This window comes from Perissodus microlepis, chromosome 9, assembly GCF_051167445.1.
Source record: "Perissodus microlepis isolate ML-2025 ecotype Zambia chromosome 9, ASM5116744v1, whole genome shotgun sequence".
Classification (NCBI taxonomy): domain Eukaryota; kingdom Metazoa; phylum Chordata; class Actinopteri; order Cichliformes; family Cichlidae; genus Perissodus; species Perissodus microlepis.
In genome coordinates this window covers 1,965,001-1,987,072 of record NC_140469.1, presented here as the reverse complement: position 1 = coordinate 1,987,072, position 22,072 = coordinate 1,965,001, and the positions used below count along the sequence as shown (strand labels likewise).

Genomic DNA, 22,072 nt, shown 5'->3' with positions numbered 1-22,072 from the left:
ACCAGGTCGCCCACGAGGCTTCAAACTGCGTCTCCCCCTGCTGCGCTCCCTGTCCAACAGTAAAGCTTCTCTGGACGACGCAGAGGCCGGACACATCCCCACAGCAACGCCGGTGTCGCTACAACCAGAGGACCATCGTAGCCCCGAGTCCTTAGGTCTGGGGGAATTTCTGTCCCTCCCCCCACTGCCACCAAATCACCAGGAGAAGCTGAGTGGAAGCAGGTAGATGCTTGATTTTAAAATTACTGCAGAGATGAACATGTTCACATTCTAAAATCACTCTAAAGTTAATTTCAGCTTTAAGCTACATGTTGCTGCAGACACTGGCTGCAAAGCTGCCAGCTGTCTTTGCCTCATCACCTCTGCTAACTCCAGTCACAGGAATTCATCTCTAGTGTTTATGGCCTTTTTGAGCTAATTGTGAAATTCTTTGACTTCAGTCAACAAACCGACGGCTGATTACCAGGACACTGGAGTGTCTCAGATCTGCAAATATTCGTTGTTTGTGTTTCCCAGGTCAGCGCTACAAAGTTGGCCTGAAGACCGCCAGGAAGACCAACGCACCTTATTGTGCTCTGAGCCTCCAGTAGCCGTTCCACCACATCAAACTCACGGAGCCCACCTGGTGGGTCCCCTCACCCATTCCACACCCTGCGTAGCACCCCACCACCGGCTCAGCCTCAACCCCGAAGGCTCGGCCTCCAACTGTTCTCTGTCGCACAGCCGCTCGCGAGAAAGCTTTCACAGCATGCGTCGTGCCTCCTCCGTAGACGAGATCGAGGCCATGAGGCCGGAATGGGATCGGAAGAACCGGCGGCCAAGCATCCGGCCGGCCAGCAGCAGCACCGGTGAGAAGGCGCAAGTGGGATCAAATGTTTTCCTGCTGGTTTTCTTACCTGATTGTTGAACTTCATTTGCATATTTCCAGGTGCAGTAAACAGCAAGTTGAACATACTGAACTCCACATCAGACTCTGACCTCATGCGGTACCGCACCATTTCCAAAATCCCTCAGATCACGCTCAATTTTGTGGATTTCAAACCGGACCCACTCATTGCTCTGCCCTCGGGGGAGATGGACATCATAGCACCCTGCAAACTCATTGACCGGACACACAACGTCACAGAGAAGGTCACACAGGTAGGACACAGTCCATGTGCAGTGTGCCCGATGTCCAGCAGAGGCATTATTTTTGTGACATTTTGCCAGCCTGCATAAATCATTAAGGGCCTGCAAGCCATTTGCACTTGTTGTAAGTGTTTCAGGGCAAAAAGTGCTTGAGTGAAGGCCACTGACCGAGTTTGACCAGATCAGCTTCTTGTCTACTTTGGATGCAGTTGAGGATTGTTTTTAGATTTTGGTTTTAAACTCAGAGGACGATGATGAGCCTGTGAGCTGGGATGTGCCATCACAGATTACCTGTCCTTGGTTCACAGTGTGCTGAGTCTTTGAACTGCTATATAGACTTTACATATGCATTTCTGCATCCCAGTATGTGTTCTTACAGAAGTGACATTTTCAGCTGATTGATATTTGCATAATAATCTGCTTTTTGTTAGCAAAGTAACGTTTTTATGTTTTTTTATTAACGCCTGAATCTCCTGCAAGATCCAGAGGGCTTTACTTCTATCGAAACGTTATCATGCTAAGGTGCAAAATCAAAGCATGTGTGTGTGTGTGTGTGTGTGTGTGTGCGTGTGTGTGTGTGTGTGTGTGTGTGTGTGTGTGTGTGTGTGTGTGTGTGTGTGTGTGCGTGTGTGTGTGTGTGTATACACGTGTATTAGCCAATGGTGCAGTTATGATACAGTGCAGATGGAGAAAGCAGTACCAGCTGTGTCTCCAAATGTTATAGAGTGCTATTTATAGAGCTGTTAGAAGAAAGGAAAAATCACGAGGTGGTTTTGTCAGCACATATACGTCTGACATCCGTGTAACCTCCCTCCTGTACGACTTTACTGAATGAGAAGAGAGATAAGAAGAACAGCAGGAGGTAATGTGGAAGGAAAAGGAAATCCTACGAACCATGAGCCCCTAATAACATCACATAGTTGCTGAGTGTTTTTCTATATTTGTTGTGAAGCCCCATACGTTCCCTAAAGTTCCCTAAAGAACTGCCTCTGCCTGCCCTCTGACCTCTGAACTGTGGAGTCCAAAGTCTGCTGTTTGTCAGTCTAGTAAGGGATCAGTGTACCTTTAGACTCAGCTGAATGTACGACTGTGGTTGAGCTTTAAAGCTTCGTACTCGTCAGTCTGTGTGGCAAATGCCTGGCAAACAGGGCTTATTGTGAGCAGAGCGCCTGCCTTTCCGGGCTGTGCCTGTAGATGGCAGCATCAAACAGTGTGATGACAAGCGCAGCGATCCCTCGGAGCAGCAGAGAAGAGGATGCTGAACGGCAAACAAGGCTAAATAATTTACATGTTTCAAAAACATCTGATGTCCTGAGGAAGAACTCGTGCAGACATTCTGCACATTTATGAGCTGCACACACTCAAACTGACCTTCTGTATGGGGGTATGAGAAGTGTGATGACTGACATATTACGCAGTTTAAAACAGTGGACAGATATTTCAGTAGGGACGCATGAGATGATTCCCTGAAAGCAGATGTCTTTGTCAGTTTTAGGGACAAACATATACAATGCAGCGATGCTCCTGGCCTTGGTGACCATAGTCATGTGTCATAATGGACAGTTATTTAACTTACTATTTAACTAACTAACTAGACTACAACACCCATACAATATACCCATACCTACGCATGTATCCTTCAGACACATGAATGCCCACCACAGGCAGCCACACACACAGCAGGCTAAACTCACTCACAACACCCTGACGCTCTCTGATACCCAGAGCTACTCACACATGCTGGCTCTTGACTCGGCGTCCTGTCACTCCCATCTTAGAGACTTACAGCGTTTTATTGTCATTGTGCAGTTTCTTGCACAGCAGAATTGGGTAGCTGCACAAAGGTGCAAAAGTAGAGAAGAGAAAACAATATACAATGAGGGAAAAACATAAAAAGCAATATATATGTATACATATGTGTGAGTGAACTATATACATGGTGTATGCATAAGAAACATTGAAACAGAAACATTGTGGGGTTTGCATAGAAGGGCAGTTATATAATATAATAAATAAATAAATACAATTATTGACATTAAGATATAAATGGAGCGATGGATGACACACAGCAGCAGAGCTGTAGGACCCATCATTACTATCTCCTAAAGATCTAACAGGAGAAATATAGTTTGGTTGGTGTGTTGTGTAATCGTGTTATTGTGATGTCAGGGAGACGTGTGCAATCAATGCTTTTAAGGCTGATGGATTTTTCTGTTTCCACTCCAGTGTTTTTAAAAACAAATGCAAGAATTGTGTTTTGATTATGTGGCATCGCAGAAGTTGTAATTCTTTGTTGAAGTCGTGATGACTTTTGCGCCTGTCATTATTTACTACACAGTGTGTCGCATTTACTTTCTCCCATTCTAAGTGGCAGCGTTGTAAGTGTGTAAGTGTGTCAGAAACCCCACAGTGGGGCGACAAACTAGATTTCTGCCTCTTCTCTCCTTTGCAAATTGCAGCATTCTGCATTTTCTGATAAAGAAACGACTTGTGTCACTCCCTCAGGTGAGGTTGATATCATGAGAAGTTCACTGAATAAATATGTATGTGTGTATTACTGATGAAGCGTCTGTTTAAAGCTATGATGATGAAGTTGTTTTGTTACTGATGAGCCACCGATCTCTGAAAGAGTGAGGTCGCAGTACTAAAACCCATTTTTCTACATTTCAAGTCTGTTACTGTTCATATTAAACCATAAAAAGCGAAGTGTGGCTTCTTGGAGCTCTGCTGGTCTTTGCAGGCCAAACAGTGATGCGCAGGTTCACTTCCAAATTAGAAACAGAGTGGGAGAGATGTGCAATGTAATGCTTTAGAGGATTACGCAGCACATGCAGCTGAGCTCAGTCAGATTCCACTGGAAGTGTTGTGTGGATAGTAGGGTTTGTTGGTATAACCTTAACATTGTATCGTGATAATTCGAGGAAACTATATGACTTTTACACTATAGAAGCAAAAACGGAATAATGTTCTGACAGTGATTGCAGCTTGCAGGCAGCAGCATTTATTGGTGCAAACAAAACAAAAGGTGTTTTCCATCCTTCTCTATCAGTGAGAGCGCACCAGCTAACTCAGACTGTGACTCCACAAGGTGCCAGCAGCAGCATTGCAGTGCAACAGTCATGACACGCCATAAAGCGTAAAGTAGTCTGGGTAGTTTTTTAATGTTTTGTTTTGTTTTAGTTTCCTGGGAGAACAGCATCACTGTTTAACACTGTAAAGATTACTAAAGCAACCGTTAACCTGCTAACCCTGTAACTGTTCAACACTCTGCAGCACAATAGGAGCATGTTATAAAACTGACGTTGACGTGTTGTGTCTTTGCTTTTTAACCAGTATTCTGCACTTTAATATTGTGAAGAATGAACAATGCTGAACGACACACGTGTGTGTCTTTCACAAATTCTGCAACGTTTGAAAATGGCCGATGCCATATATGCAGTCAGAGAGAGTTTGTGAGCCAGTAGTATATACACTGTATATGAATGTCTTGCAGCTTTGAATGCATGGATTAATGCAGGTTGAACTGCACACTTTAACTCTTATGGATATAATAACTTTTACCCATAAGAAGTGTTTTTAAAAATGAGGTGACATTTGTGCAAGATTTTTGCTGAGCACCGTGGTGGAAAAACTGTGGAGTGACAAAAATAGTCTTAATTAAAGTGATTTATTTGGTGCGTTTGTCTGAGCCAGCTTAGGCTCCAATGTTTTACTGGAATATATTTCTGTACACAAACACGCACATAAATCAAGGAACCCTAATCAACTTAGTCATTGTTGGTGGTAAAGGTCTCAAACTCTCTGTGTGCCATAATCCATGTTTCTCCTGTGTGTGAAGCCAGCGTGAGCTCTGAGCTGTGCTGCACAGGGAGCACTGAATATAGGGCACTGGATGTATACTGCTGTTATAGACTTACATATTCCATCAATAAGCTGATTTTGCAGAACATGAGAAAAGGAAAAGTTGGGATGAGTATTGATACAGTGTGTGCCTCGTCTTCTGTGCCTTCAAAGTGCTTAATATATAAGTGTATGTACTGAAACATTGCATGCATGTAACATTTACAGATACTGATTCTGTAAAGTTGCTTGCACAGACTGAGGAAGTTATGGTTCAACAGCCAGAGGTTGTGTCTCTGCAGGTGAGCTTGCGGCAGAACCTCATGGCATCTACAGGTGTGTTTCATGTGTGACGACAGTCCTTTAAAAACAACCATGAAGGCTTCTGAAGAGATTAGTGTCCATCCCTGCTTAAGTATTAAGTTAATGAGAACCACAGAGGGTTCAAACAAAGATGAACGTTTCCTCAGTGGAAAACATGCTTCCCTCTTCTCTCAGCTGAGTTTGATTCACCAGCTGTCTTCACGGGTGGTGGTTTGCTGATCTGATTGGTTAAATGCCACCTGTGATACAGCAATAGACAAAAGGTGTCTCCCATTACCTGCCAAAACATCCCACATAGTTCTGTGTGAAAAACCATCTGGAGTGTCAGGCAGTAGGCAGGCTGTGCATTTGTCCACCGACTGGACAAGAACTAAGTGAGCATATTCTCTTCTATTTTTTTTTTTTTGCTGTTCCACACATGCCAGGGCATCAATCCTATTTTCTAACACTGGCTTTAAAAAGTGGCACATAGACATCCTTTGACAGCTGCAGTGGGCTTCAGCCACCAGTGGCAACCCACTTACAGCAGCTGAAATGCTTTAGAGTTGGATGCTGTGTTATAAAACTACTGCAATGTCACAGTCGAGCTTTAATTATGCATCAGGAACAATCTGCCGCAAACTTAAAACCATGTTTTGTTAAGATTAAAAGTAAACCAGGGGCTTTGATCAGAGTTAATTTCCCTGCATGCCCCTGCTCTGTTTGTTAGTGCACACTGTGGCTCTGCTCCCCGTTGTTGCATTAATTAATTCCCTATTAGTCAAAGTCTGATGATGAACATTTGCATAGGGTCATGAGTATGCATTAGCTCTCTGAATAGTGTGTGGCGTGAATGATTTTAAAGCAGGTATTTTTAGTAGGACCACATATTTTTTGCTTAGAAAGCGCCAAGCACTGGGGGGTGGGGGGTACTGTAATGTGGCTCTGCAGTTGTTTTGGCGAGAGATGCACCTCTGGCAAAGTCCCACAGCAGGGTTATGTCCTTTAAATAGGACAGAAGTGAGGGGTTATAGCAAAGTGTTACTGAGCCATACGCTTTTCTTTTTTAACATCTGCAGGTGTTGTTTACGATTGATAGCCATTATAAAACCTTTTATATTGAATACACTTTATTCTGCACACACTGTATACATCCCTTTACCGTCACCACGTGTTTGTCATAGATAGAACCATCGTCGGAGGATAGGTTGTGCTGTGCAGCAATTAAAAGAAAAAAGACTCTGCAAACATCGGATTTAGTAAGTGTTGGAGAGCTCAAACAATCCTCATGTTTGCAGACATTTGCAGTGCTCTGTCTCTTCTTGAGTTGGGTTATCTTTATCATTTGGGACCAGTTTTTAAATTCCAACATCTTAATAATTGGGTGAGAAAAGCACATGCCTTAGCGTCCCAGTATCTGTCAGTTAAATGGGCTGGAATAGAGTCTGGAAGCATGTGACACACTGTAATTTAGCCACCTGCTCAGCGGCTCTGATGGAGTGCTTCCTCCATGTGAGTTTAGTGACCCACAAAGAAACAAAGAAGCATGTTGTCAGTCTCTTGAAGAACGTGAATCAAACAAAAGGATTGCCTCCAGACATATCCGTGTGTGTCAGGAGTGAGGAGTTTCTTTAAGTGTGTGACTGTAGATGTACACAGTGAAAATAATTCAGCTTTGCTTTGGAATTCGGATTGTTATCCATCCATTGATTATCTTCCAATTTTCCAAAGTCGGGTTGCAGCGGCGGCAGACTAAGGCCTGATTTAGAGCCTATGGTATCACCTGCACAAGTGGCTGACATCATCGCCAGCATTTATGCCTGTGCAAGGTGCATTATGTTTTAATTACCTTGTGTTCATGCCCCAGTTTTTTATATGCAGCAGTAACTGCAAATAAAACACCATGTCTGGGACTTTTTCCTCCTATTCTTTGTTGTAGTCGGGGGCTTTAAGGGCAAGCAAGTTTTTTCACTTTTCTGTGCATTCACATTCATTCCGATAGTTTCAGAAATCCTTATAACTCCTTATATAGAGACAATGATTGTTTGATTGATTGACTGTAATCAGACATGCATAGGAGGAACAGATGGGAGTGAACAAGCCAATCACAATAGTTGCATCAATGCAACGTGTAGTTACATTTGTACGGAGATGCAGATCTGGTGATGCCGTAACTAAGCATATGTTTTCAGAGGCATTTGCGGTTACAACTTAGTCATGACATAGATTTCCCACTGATCCTGAGATATACAATCTCTCCAGCAGGTTCTGGGTCTACTCCCTCAACTGGCTCCTTTCAATACACTGGAGCAGAGGCTCTAATCCAAGCTCTGGATGCCTGAGGTCCTCACTCTGTCTTTAACGCTGAGCCAAGCCACCCTACAGAGGAAATTCATTTTGGGTTCTTGCATTCCGTACTTTTTCAGCCTTTGCCAAGATTTCATGGCCATAGTAAGGATTTGGGTTGTAGACGATCTGATAAATTGAAAACTTCGCCTTTTGGCTCAACTCTCTCTTCACCGTGACAATTCGCGCATTAATGCTGACATGAAGACGACCCAAGTTTAGCATAAACCTCCAAACCTCCAGTTTGTGCGAAAGCAAACATCCTCCTCACACCTGCTACTTTGAGATCCTGTCCTTAAAAATCAAACACAGAATTATAGACAAGGAGCAACCGTTAAGGAGTCCAACACCAACTGAGAACATGCTTAATGTCACAGACATGGACAGCTCTCACTTTTGTTATACACGGGCCTGGTGGAAGTAATGGTCCCAGAACCCCATATTCTTGCAATAGACCCACAAGTGCCCCCAGAGAAACTGGTCATCAGTCTTCTCCATGTCTAAAAAAACCAGAGACATGGAGATTATAAAACTCTATCCGAACTCTCCACTACTTCCCAGCACCATGGAGAATTTTTCCCTTGGAGGATGAGGATGATGTGTAGGCCTCGATGACCTTATAACAACAGGTCCTGCCAACCACCTCAGCAGTGGAAGTCTCTGCTCTCAACTTCCCTTCGGATACAAGATGCCAGATGGAAGATGTGGCAATTAAAAACCCTACAGACATGGGCTTCCGCCAGCTGTTTCCAGTTCAAACAAACAGGTACTGAGGACGAAGTTTGTCTGGCAACCTTTCCCACCATCAGATTTCACTTGCCACTAGGTCACAGGTGTCGAACTCCAGGCCTCAAGGGCCGGAGTCCTGCAGGTTTTAGATGTATCCTTGATCCAACACAGCTGATTCAAACGGCTAAATGACCTCTTTGACATGTCTTTAAGTTCTCCAGAAGCCTGGTAATGAACTAATCATTTGATTCAGGTGTGTAGACCAAGAGTGAGATCAAAAACCTGCAGGACACCGGCCCTCGAGGCCTGGAGTTCGACACCCCTGCACTAGGTGATGATCTGTAGCCAGCTGTGCTCCCCTCTTTCATGATCCCACCTAAAGACTCCAAGAATACCAGGTAAACATCTAGCAGATGTTTGTTGCAGCTTGAACTTACCTTGAGTTTACCATCTTGCTGCCCAGAGAAAACTCCACAACGAGATCTCAGCCGGGGGCTTGAGAGTATCCCCGTACCCAGTGGCGGTCGAGCTTGTTTGGCGCCCTGGGCGAACACTCCCTCCATTGATTTTAATTTTGCACTCCAGTATGAACACAAATCCCCCAACCCGAGGATCACCACAACATAACCTAATAGACCTACACCTTAGTTCACAGATTCACTTTGTCTAGGGTTTATTTCTGGGATTTCACACAACCCAGGATTCAAATCATGAACACATGATGGGCTTGGATTTACAACATTATGAATGAAATGTGCTCTATTTGGAAGCAGCCGGCCCCCCCTCCCCTTTCGACGAGTTGTGTGTGAGACTTTAAATCATCAAACTGTAAATTATAAATTTTAAATTGTTATTGATCCCTTTACCCCGAGTCCTAAAGTGTATATTCATTTTCTTACTCTTCTTATTGTTATTGTTTACTTGCACTGCTGTAACTGGAGCCTCGTCGTCTCGTCTCTCTATATACTGGACTGTATGTAGCGGAGATGACAATAAAGTTTACTTTGACTTCAGCAGCGAGCAGGCGCACCGAGGGCTCTCGCGCTCACTTTTCGCGTATACAGGGAGTGCAGAATTATTAGGCAAATGAGTATTTTGTCCACATCATCCTCTTCATGCATGTTGTCTTACTCCAAGCTGTATAGGCTCGAAAGCCTACTACCAATTAAGCATATTAGGTGATGTGCATCTCTGTAATGAGAAGGGGTGTGGTCTAATGACATCAACACCCTATATCAGGTGTGCATAATTATTAGGCAACGTCCTTTCCTTTGGCAAAATGGGTCAAAAGAAGGACTTGACAGGCTCAGAAAAGTCAAAAATAGTGAGATATCTTGCAGAGGGATGCAGCAGTCTCAAAATTGCAAAGCTTCTGAAGCGTGATCATCGAACAATCAAGCGTTTCATTCAAAATAGTCAACAGGGTCGCAAGAAGCGTGTGGAAAAACCAAGGCGCAAAATAACTGCCCATGAACTGAGAAAAGTCAAGCGTGCAGCTGCCAAGATGCCACTTGCCACCAGTTTGGCCATATTTCAGAGCTGCAACATCACTGGAGTGCCCAAAAGCACAAGGTGTGCAATACTCAGAGACATGGCCAAGGTAAGAAAGGCTGAAAGACGACCACCACTGAACAATACACACAAGCTGAAACGTCAAGACTGGGCCAAGAAATATCTCAAGACTGATTTTTCTAAGGTTTTATGGACTGATGAAATGAGAGTGAGTCTTGATGGGCCAGATGGATGGGCCCGTGGCTGGATTGGTAAAGGGCAGAGAGCTCCAGTCCGACTCAGACGCCAGCAAGGTGGAGGTGGAGTACTGGTTTGGGCTGGTATCATCAAAGATGAGCTTGTGGGGCCTTTTCGGGTTGAGGATGGAGTCAAGCTCAACTCCCAGTCCTACTGCCAGTTTCTGGAAGACACCTTCTTCAAGCAGTGGTACAGGAAGAAGTCTGCATCCTTCAGGAAAAACATGATTTTCATGCAGGACAATGCTCCATCACACGCGTCCAAGTACTCCACAGCGTGGCTGGCAAGAAAGGGTATAAAAGAAGAAAAACTAATGACATGGCCTCCTTGTTCACCTGATCTGAACCCCATTGAGAACCTGTGGTCCATCATCAAATGTGAGATTTACAAGGAGGGAAAACAGTACACCTCTCTGAACAGTGTCTGGGAGGCTGTGGTTGCTGCTGCACGCAATGTTGATGGTGAACAGATCAAAACACTGACAGAATCCATGGATGGCAGGCTTTTGAGTGTCCTTGCAAAGAAAGGTGGCTGTATTGGTCGCTGATTTGTTTTTGTTTTGTTTTTGAATGTCAGAAATGTATATTTGTGAATGTGGAGATGTTATATTGGTTTCATAGGTAAAAATAAATCATTGAAATGGGTATATATTTGTTTTTTGTTAAGTTGCCTAATAATTATGCACAGTAATAGTCACCTGCACACACAGATATCCCCCTAAAACAGCTAAAACTAAAAACAAACTAAAAACTACTTCCAAAAACATTCAGCTTTGATATTAATGAGTTTTTTGGGTTCATTGAGAACATGGTTGTTGTTCAATAATAAAATTATTCCTCAAAAATACAACTTGCCTAATAATTCTGCACTCCCTGTAGAATTTCGAAAAAACATCGGTGCAAATTATAAGTCTGTATCATGATCAGTGTTGGTCAAGTTACTTGAAAAAAGTAATCAGTAACTAATTACCGATTACTTCCCCAAAAAAGTAATCCCATTACTTTACTGATTACTTATTTTCAAAAGTAATTAATTACTTAGTTACTTAGTTACTTTTTAAAAACACGATTTACAACCTGAATAGGTGATAAAGTGATAGATCTTTCAGCCCAATTCTACTTTTTCTGCATAATCCATCATACAAAATGTAATCAAATGGAAAAGTCTCTTTTTAAAACTTGTTTTATTAGTTTTAATCTTTTAACTTTATGCATCAAGCAAAAATTTAATTATATGCAACATTCACTGACTGGAAGCCCACCTCTGATCATGATGTCTGGTGTTTTCGTGTTTGTTGGTTTGTTTTAAATTTTTGGTTTTAGTTTGCGAGTTGGTTACTAGATGCCGCCCTAGCCAGCCAGAGAATCCCCCGCTGCCCCGCCCTCTCCTCCCTGTACCGCCAGCAGCAGGCGCACCTCGCAAACGGAGGGCGCCCTTACTCCCAGCAAATGGGCGATAGAAAGCCGATCAGTGCCTATGCCATTCCCGATATGCGCTGGCTGACGTGGGGGCAGCATGAGTATGAGCAATTTTTTTTTTTTTTTTGTCAATGCCCGTGATGCCGCACCCACCACGATGCCGCCCCCCACCATGATGTCGCCCGTATCAAAAACCGCTACTTCCCGTACCCACCAGCAACCTCTTTACATGGGCCACATCAGAAAAGACAAAAGTCCAGCCTTTCTCCATGAGTTTGGTTCTAGAATTCTTGCTGTGCATGGAAGTGAGCCCAACTATATATAGATGGTAATACTCCACCTCCTAGCTCAGGTTCCTTACCTAGTCAAGCGCTTTGACTGCTCAGAGTAGAAAAGCGCTATACAAGAACCAGTCCATTTACCATTACCTGCCAGCAAGCTGATGGTCCTTGTTCCAGAAACCAGTCTGCAGTGTTGAGGGTCTACTTGCCTAGCTCACCAACTTTACATACCAGCCAGTTAACACTCCACTTGAGCCCAATGCCAGTCCATGTGGGTGGTGGGCCCACAGGTTGTTGGATCCATATTATTTCTTTCTCTGCCCGACCAAGCCTCACGGACACAGGCCTGGCCAACAGATGCTCGCCTTTGAATGCTCCTCTTAGGCTATGTCCACACTAGCCTGGATAGATTTGAAAACGGCGTTTTCGCCTGAAAATGATCCACGTCCACACTAGCGTTTTCAGTCGTTTTCACAGAGTTGTGCGTCCACACTGAAACGGCCGAAAACGCTTACGTTCCAGTCCTGTGCATGCGTGAAACGCAAGACGATTCGACCTGCCTCATTTCTGTTTGAATTTGAAGTGAGCTATTGTATCGACACCTTGTTGTACTAAAATTGATCCTTCCAATTAAATGAACCTAATTAATTCCACAGCTTAATTTAATCTGTCTGCCTTTTTCTGCCATCTCTGAAATATTAGGAGGATCAATCGACCAGTGGTAATTACAAAGCTCATATGAGCTCTTTATGACCTCCTGTCAGGTGTTTGAAAAACAGTGAGTCTAACTATTATCCCGTTTTCTAGTAATGAATCCATGAATTATTGTTGGAACAGGAGTAGAGTGTCATGGTGACTTTGAGGATGTTGTCTGTGCTTAACAAATGTGCTCATTCTCAGGCACATAATCTATATGAGAGTAATCTATTTCCCCCTCCTGCTGGTGAGAACCACCCCATTCAAACAACATTAGAGAGACATTGATTTGGCTATTTGTAACGCTCTATAAAACATTAGCTGCTTTCAAGTAGATTCTTGTGTGCCTTTGAGATAACACGACGACACATTTGAAGGTGGAAAATTTTACTCAACTTAAGGTGAAACGGAAATTTCTGCCAGCAAGTTTCACTTCAGTTAATTTATGGATTTAAACTAAATAATCAAATAATGATAAAATATTATGTAGAGATAATATGTCAGAAGGGGTCTGAAAAAGTTTTTTTTAAAAAGAAAACAAACAAACAGAAAAATAAGAGCAGTTTTACTCCAAAACTCGAGCGAACACATCATTATCAGCCAGATCCCTTCCTGTCTGGGTGTATCTGCTCAGCAGGGATTGGCTAATTGAATCAGTCCAGTCTAATTCACACCCAGGCAGGAAAGCTTCCCAATCTGTTTCCACTCTGATTGAATGCCTTTTACCTTTGTTGGCAGGCTACCTTTGTCTTCATCTCACACACACACACACACACACACACACACACACACACACACACACACACACACACACACACACAATATCAATGGCAGACTTTGAAAGCCAGGTGGCATGACAGAGGAAGTGAAAAAGAAGGTTTAGAGAAACCTGGAGAGACCATGGGAGACCAAAGTGATACAGGGAAAGAAGAGAGGCTGGAACATGAAAGGAAATCCAAGGAAAAAAGGGAAGACAAAGCAGACTGCTGAAGGGAAAGGAACACTGGAACTCACAGCTCACAGGGGGGGGAAGGTAGGAATCAAGAAGTTGCAAACAAAATAAAGAAAAGAAAGAAATGCATCTGACTAATAAATCCAGGAATCTATCAATTCTCTTCATCTCATAAACCAATTATGCACTCTTTTCAAATAAAAACTTCCCCTGCATAGTAATAATATATCTGCATGCTATGCCCTCCCTAGAAGGCACACTAATGCTCCTCCAGCAATTGTAGTGAGATTTGTAAACCGTAAACACAAAGTTGACTTGCTGAGGCGGTCCAGCCTTTTGAGAGGAAGCCGAGTATATTTGAATGAACATCTTACAAAAAGAAATGCAGATATTGCGAGACAAGCTCGCATATTACGGGAAAAAAGATTCAAGCCACCTGGACCAGGAACTGTAAAGTGATGATTAAACTTAATGGAACACCAGAAGAAGCCAAGGTTATAACGATTAAGGATCTGGAGGAATTGGACATTTATACGAGATAACATTACCAAGATAGGCAGACGGTTACGACCTATCATGGCTATGAGCTTAAAAACAATTAGTTCATCCTTTACAAGAACAGATGCTACTTCGGGTGGAAAAGGACAAGAGGAAGTTGTAAATTGGACATGGAAGAAGATAAGATCAACGGACTTTAAAATATGTCGATAAATAAAAGTGTGATTGTTAAAGATCCCTTTCTTTTTTGAGGTCAATAGATATTCTTAGAATAATTATGCATAATGCTCGACGACTCAGATCATAAATCATATGATTTTGAAGCAGGTATTGACCCTGAAAGGAATGTGCTTAATACAATTAATGTCACATGTTAATATTATACAGAGGAGCAATTCAGGGATAAGGTTGATATAGCTAATACATTTTCATTAATTCATATTCATTGCAGAAGTCTTTATAGAAGTTTTGCTTCGATTAAAGATTTTCTGTATAGTTTGAGAGGCAAGTTCAAAATAATTGTCTGAAACATGGTTAGATGAGAATAGGGGTTTCTGTATCGAAGGGTACGATTTATACTTTGTAAACAGAACTAAGAATAAGGCAGGAGGGGCGGCACTTTTTGTTAATTGTGATTTGAAATGTAAAAAAAGTTGAATATATGTCTGTGGCTATAGACGATTTAATGGAGTCTGTGACAGTGGAGTTGGATATAGAAAGAAGTCGTAATATGATTGTAACGTGTATATAGGAAACCAGGGTCACAGATTGAGTTATTTACAGAGGCAGTAGAAGACTTATTGAGTAAGGCTAAGGGAAATAAGACTGTATGTTTGTGTGGTGATTACAATATTGATCTTTGTAAAGAGGCAAATGATAAGGCTGCGTCAGATTTTTTTGAATTATTATTTGGTAAGGGATTTTACCCTTTAATTATAAAGCCGAGTAGAATAACCGATAAATCAGAAACACTAATTGATCATTGATCATATTTTCATTAATAGCTTGGAGAGTAATATTATGAGTGGCCTCATCATAAATGATATAAGCGATCATCTACCATCTTTTTTACTTTTGATTTAAATATGAAAAGAAAGGAAGAAGTTGGTTTCGTGAGTCATAGAAGGTTAAGAAATAACGAGGCAATTAACAAGTTTAGACAAGATCTCATGGAAGTGGACTGGAAGGAGGTTTATGTTAATGAGGTCAACGCTGCATACGGAGCTTTTTTAAATACTTACTTGGCCTGTATGATAAACATTGTCCATTGGTATCATTTAAGTATAAGAAAAAGAATAAGAATTTGAAACCTTGGATAACTAAGGGTCTTGCAAATGCGTGTAAAAAGAAAAATAATTTATATAGAGACTATATAACACAGAGAACAAAGAATGCGGAAATGAAATATAAAGTTTATAAAAATAAGTTGGTATTTGGAATATTTTTAAAGAAGTATTGGGTAACAAGAACACACCCTCAGATCGGCCTGTTTATTTCATTAAGAATAATCAAGTTGTCGATAATAAGACTGAAGTAGCAAACAAATTCAATTCCTTTTTTGTAAATGTTGGACCTACTTTAGCAAATTTAATAAGAAAAAATGACGACCCAGAATATGAAGTCTGGAAAGGAGAAAGGCGAGTGGTTAATTCTATATTCTTAGCTGATATCACCATAAAAGAAATAGTAGCAATTGTAGAAAACTTTAGAAATAAAAAATCTACTGACTGTGATGGTATAGACATGGTTGTAATTAAAAAGACTTTAGATTGTATAAGTATTCCTCTTTGCTATATTTTGAATCTCTCGTTACAATCAGGAGTATTTCCTGATCGAATGAAAGTGGCAAAAGTGACCCTCATATAAATCAGGAGATAAGCATAGTTTTAACAATTATAGGCCAGAGTCTCTTTTGTCACAGCTTTCAAAAGTGCTTGAAAAACTTTTTGCGCAAAGACTTGATAGTTTTATTGAAAAATATCAACTAATAAATGAAAATCAATTTGGATTTCGTAAAAATAGATCAACGGCATTAGCATTGTTGACTTTCATTGACGATATTTCATCTGCAACCCATAATAATAATTATACAGTGGGGGTATTCGTTGATTTAAAAAAAGCTTTTGACGCGTGACAACATCCTAGTTTGATTTCTAAATTATATAACTATGGTGTGAGAGGAGTGGCATTGAATTGGTTAAGGAGTTATTTAGAAAATAGGTCGCAATATGTACATTATCTCGGTAACACCTCTGAAAGATTGAAGATTGTCTGTGGCGTTCCTCAAGGTTCTATTTTGGGACCTAAACTTTTTAATTTATATATTAATGATATCTGTGACGTATCAAAAAGGTTACATTTTATTTTATTTGCAGATGACACAAATTTTTATTGCTCTGGAGAGAATTTGAAAGATTTGGTTGAAATTATGACTTCTGAGATGTTAAGATTAAAAAAATGGTTTGATGTAAATAAATTATATTTGAATCTGACAAAAACGAAATTCATGATATTTGGCAATCGTGTAAAGGAGGATGAAGTCATTATGTCCATTGATGGAGAATTGATTGAAAGAGTTACTGAATTTCGCTTTTTGGGTGTGTAGATGAAAATTTGACGTGGAAATCACATGTTGAGTATATTAGAAAGAAGATGGTTAAAAACATTTATATTTTGGGAAATGTAAGAGATTTATTAGACTACAAAACAATGCGCATTTTATATTTTTCACTGTTTTTCTCATACTTTAGTTACTGTGTCGAAGTTTGGGGGAATACGTATGAAAATACTATAAAACCTCTAAACTTATTACAGAAGAAAGTGATACGAATGATTCATAACGTTAAATATAGAGAACATACAAATAAATTATTTATAAAATCAAAATTATTAAAAGGAGGAGATTTAGTGAAACTACGGACACTATTAATTATGTTTAAGGCTAAAAATAATATTTTGCCTTTTAAGTTACAAAGAGTATTTTTAATGTGTTCGGGGGGGAGAAGACAGCAGAAGGGAATTTTATTTTAAGCATCAGCTAGCTAGAACTACACAAAGATTAATGACTCCAGCGGTTAGGAGTATACGACTGTGGAACTCACTTCATTATAATTTAAAGAATTGTATAAATTTACATTGTTTTAAAAAGTGTTACATGTCTAAAACGATAACTCAATATGAAGAATGTGAATGAAATTGGAGTTCATTGAAAAAGGATCCATTATTTTTTTGCCTCATTTATTTTACTTACTTATCTTTTCTCCTTGTTACTATGTGGAGTGGTATATTCTGATTAAATGTGTTGTTAGGACCGCAGATAAATGTTAATGTTAGTTTGTTCCTTGATTTTTGGTGCCCACTTGCAATATAAGTTGGATTGTAGATAGGGGGCGGGGTTTAATAAGAATATTTTCTTCTTCCGGCTTTACTGATAGAAAGTGTGGTTGGTTTGTCTGAAAGAACTAACTGTGGAAACTGTTGTACCAAGTGTGAAAGAAAGAAATAGATGAAATGAAATGAAGAATCTAACAGTCAGTTTAAGCCACACCTCCACCTATTAAATGACGGTGCTTATGCTCACCTGCAGTGCTGCTTGTTGTCCCACCCTTCCACCACCCAAGCACCCACCTTAGTTTCTGGGGGGGTATTTACTCATCACTCCCCAACTTGTTTATGCCGCGTGTTTGTGGTGAGTGATGAACTCTGGGCTTGGATGCCAAACTCCAACTGTTTTCTGTTTCTGTGATTAGTCACCTGAACCACCAAATGTGGTAATATGGGAACATCTGTAAGTTACAGATGCACCACCCATCACCAACTGTGGAAACCAGTGCAGTGAGATAAATTCACAGTTACAAACCACAAACAACTCAGTCTCGGATGGTTATGCGAAGCTGCCGTGTAGCGTTGGCTCTGCTCACCTAATCCATTTTCTGTTAATTATAGTGACACATACACATGCTTAGTGAATGCATCGTCTTATCAACACTGTACTGTATCTGGATACGTGTGTGAACGTATTTTCCACAGTAGCAGGAATGTAACCTCACAGTGCAACAGAGGAATGATGTCATGCCACACAGTCTTCATCCTTCTCTGCTTCACCTCGTCTTTTTTCTCCACAAATCCTCAGCGTACGTCACATCCATCCTCACTTTCTTACTACTTCTGTCATTTCTGTCGCTTCTCCTCCCATTATTTCTCTCCTTCCTGTTCTTTTCTGCTTCGTTTTCTTTTTATCGTCCCCTTTCTGGTCTCTCCTCTGTTTCCGTCTCCTCTGCTTTCTGTCTCTATGACCCATTTCCTTGGCCCTGGCCCCATTAATCACAGTGTTGTGGGCTTGGCCTGCCTGCCGCCCTGCCTGGCTGCCCTTCTTCATCATAGCAAGTAATTGAATCAGAGAGGGCTCAAGGTCCCGACAATATGCAGCCATTGATTAGCCTGTCATTTACCCTGCTTACGTATGACCTAGTTACCACTTTGACTTGGACGCAAGAGCTGATGTGGTGTGAATATCTGTCTGATGGCTGAGATCTGTCTATATTTGCCAGAGCAAATGACTGTCTGACTTGAAAAGGTGCCCTTCCATCTCGTGCTGTTGCAATGCTACAATATGCTATGTTATCTGGATCTGGGAAAACAAGGTGCATGATAAATAAAGGAGGGGAACAAGTGTCGAGGGGCGTGCTAAATATACTAATGGAAGAAATGCATAAAAGCATAAAGAAAGTAAAAAGAATAAAACGCAGGAATAAACCGACATTTAAAGTCTCGGAGTAAAAGAGCTTAAACTCCATGATCTGCTGTATGTTAAATTACTCTTTTCTTCTGCACTCTTAATCATGCTGTTTGTTATGAGCAGACTTGCTGTTGTGCAGGGAACACAAATGAAATGCTTTGTCACACATGTCACACTCTGCCATGTTTCAGTTCATCAAGGACCATTTTTCCCGCAGTTTCACCTCCATTAAAGTACTGTGACCCTGGTACATTTCACTTCAGTCATCGTGCTACGGTAACTACGACTAAGGCTGCAGACGCGCTGTTTCAGTCTATGGTTTTGGCCTTTCTTCAAAGCCACCGAGGAGTTTACAGATATCAGATCTTCCAGCTGCTCATTGTGTCACTGCAAACGCTTATCTTACAATCTGCAAGGTCACAGTTTGTAAGATAAGAATAACAAGTAGCAGCCAAATCGTATGAACAACTTCTAGACCTCTGTTCAGAATGGTTTACCTGCGGAGAGGAAAGAAGGATTTAACAGCATTAAAGCCCAGATATTTTAGTCTGAGCAGCTTTAAATTGCTGTGATGACGCGAGTTTTAAAGCTTTGTGGAAAAGCTGACGCAGTCTGTGTTGGGTTTGAGGAACCCTAACACAAATTTGAAGTGCAGTAAAAACAAGTGCAAGTGTATTTTCCCTCTTAAAACCCGTTTTAATATAGATGATATATTGCTGAATATAACTATTTTTTATTTATGTGGATAATGTGTAGCATTTATGTCGTTTAACTGAGATTTTTGATCAAAATGTTACTTTGTTTCCGAAAAAAAGATACTTTTTCATAATATGTATACATGTTCATACTGTCATCATTAGTAGATCCCCATACCTCATCCAGTGTGTGAATGAGTTAGTAAGAAACATTATTTTAAATAGCTCCATACAACATTACAGTTTTTCTCAAATGTTAAAACACAAAAGCCAATCCTGTAACCCAAATGACCAGTAGTCTAAACACATTTACTAAATGTAGCCACCATATTCCAGTACCATAAACACATGTCACATGAAGACACAATTCACAAAACACAACCCTCTGTACTGATAAATCTAAACACATTTTTCCTTGCTAAAACACATGTTGCAAAACAACTCTGCTCATATTCTCAAATGAAAGCCCATGTGATGCAAAATGCTTGCCACAGTCACCAATCTTTGAACACAGGGAGCACACCTGGCGTCAGTCACTACACACAACGACTCAAAATTGAAGACACCCGTTGCTAATGATGTGACCCCACCTATAAAAGCATAGTTTGGTGAAGATGCCAAACAATCACAATGGATGAAGGCATTCGAGCGTGCGGAAGGAGAAGAGCTGCAGGCCAAAGAGGAAGAGGGGTTGAGATCAGAGGAGGAAGAGGTGAAGGCCTAAGAAGAAGAGGAGTTCGGAGTAGAGGAGGAAGAGAAGGAGGCCAACAAGAGAGAGGAGAAGGTCCAGGTGGGAGAAGAAGACAACCTCGCACCATCATAACAGATGATATGCGAGCAACAGTAATTGATCATGTCATTGGCCATGGCATGACAATGGCTGAAGCGGGACGAAGAGTACATCCAAACCTGAGTAGGTTCACCGTGGCCACCATTATCAAGGCATTTAGACAACACAACAGGTATAGTACGCTATTGCTTTCTTTGTCACACTACAGTTTTACAGGCCTGTGAAAGTGGTCTGTTACTTTACATGTAGTTTTACATATAAATCAGTCAATTGACAACACATGTTTCTTTCTTTAGAGCTGAAAGGATGCCACATAGAGGTGGGAGGGTTGCCATATTCACAGCGGCACAAGAAACCCTCATTGCAGATATGGTCCGTGAGAACAACTGCATTAGACTCCGAGAGATCAGAGACAAAGTCATTGCAGATAATGTAAACTTTGAGAACATTGATGCTGTCAGCGTGTCCACAATAGACCGAGTTCTCCGGCGCCAACAGATGAGGATGAAACAGGTCTACAGGGTTCCCTTTGAGCGCAACTCTGCGCGACACATAGAACAACGTTACGAGTATGTGCAAGTACGTATACATCCATGTCCACAGTACAGTTAGTGGACATACTGTGTTGCTTAGTGGCCTACATTACTTCTGGACAATACTGTGCTACCTGATTGACCGTTCTGAACACCTGTACGCTTTTCCATGTTCACAGAGGATAATGCAGTTGGACGCGATGGCCAGACCCCATGAGTACCTCTTCCTGGATGAGGCTAGCTTCAACCTCCAGAAACGAAGGCGAAGAGGCCGTAACATCATTGGCCAAAGAGCCATCACTGAGGTTCCTGGCCAACGGGGGGGTTACTCTTTGTGCAGCTATGGGTACGGAGGGGCTTGTCCACCGGCATGCTGTCCTTGGGTCTTACAACACCCAACGTCTCCTCACCTTCCTAGAGGAGCTAAAAGACATCCTCCTGGACCGTCAACAACACCATCCTAGGCTAGCACATCACATGTATGTGATCATTTGGGACAACGTCCGCTTCCACAAAACACACCAAATCAGAGAGTGGTTCACCACCAACAGTGACCACTTTTTAAACGTCTGTCTGCCACCCTACTCCCCTTTCCTGAACCCTATAGAGGAGTTCTTCTCATCATGGAGATGGAAGGTGTATGACAGACAGCCATACACAAGAGAGAACCTCGTACGGGCAATGGAGCTGGCCTGTGCTGACATCCCAGTGGAGGCCTTCCAGGGATGGATTCGCCATTCCAGGGCGTTTTTCCCGCGGTGCCTAGCAAGGGACAATATAGCCTGTGATGTGGATGAGGTGATGTGGCCCAATGCAGCTCGGCGACATGATGCCGCACAGTGACTGTGTGTAATACTGTAAAAAGACCGTGTAGACAATAAAAAAGACTTCACACCCTGATCATGTTTCCGAGAGTACTGTTGTGTGCGATAGATTCTGTTTTTGCATTGAGTTGTGTTACAGTAGTGTACGTACATGCAGGATGTTTTTATAGATTTATAGTCTTCATGTGAAACTCACAAATCTAAATGCCTAATCCTCTGCAGGGTTCTATGACGATCCGTTACTGTACAGTTTATAAAAATATGCATTGGCAGTTATGAACCAAAGAACCTTCTCACAAATTGAGCATTGTGTTTTCAATTGTTTTGCTGTAGTGTGTAATGCTGTGTATAGTGTTTACAGTTTTGACAGCTTCGAGCTGCTCTCTTGGTGTGGGAGTTTGAGTTTTGCAGTGGGAAGGTGTGGTTGTGTTTATGTAGCTTTAGAGAAGGGTGTTGTGTTTGGACATTGGGGGACCTGGTGGTAACGTTTGTGACATGTGTTTTAGCATTTGAGAAAAACTGTATTATCATTTGCATCTTCAGATCAGTGTT

General features: G+C 41.5%; 1 protein-coding gene across 2 annotated transcripts in view; it reads left to right on the top strand.

Annotated features, from left to right (window-relative positions):
• Positions 1 to 22,072, top strand: part of kcnh2b (potassium voltage-gated channel, subfamily H (eag-related), member 2b) — a 252,042-nt gene that overhangs the window by 129,428 nt on the left and 100,542 nt on the right. For both annotated transcript variants that reach the window (XM_084938732.1, XM_084938731.1), the window contains exons 5-7: positions 6 to 222; positions 517 to 848; positions 929 to 1,140. In XM_084938732.1, coding sequence (XP_084794858.1) covers positions 6 to 222; positions 517 to 848; positions 929 to 1,140 — 761 coding nt within the window. The remainder of the gene's footprint in view (positions 1 to 5; positions 223 to 516; positions 849 to 928; positions 1,141 to 22,072) is intronic.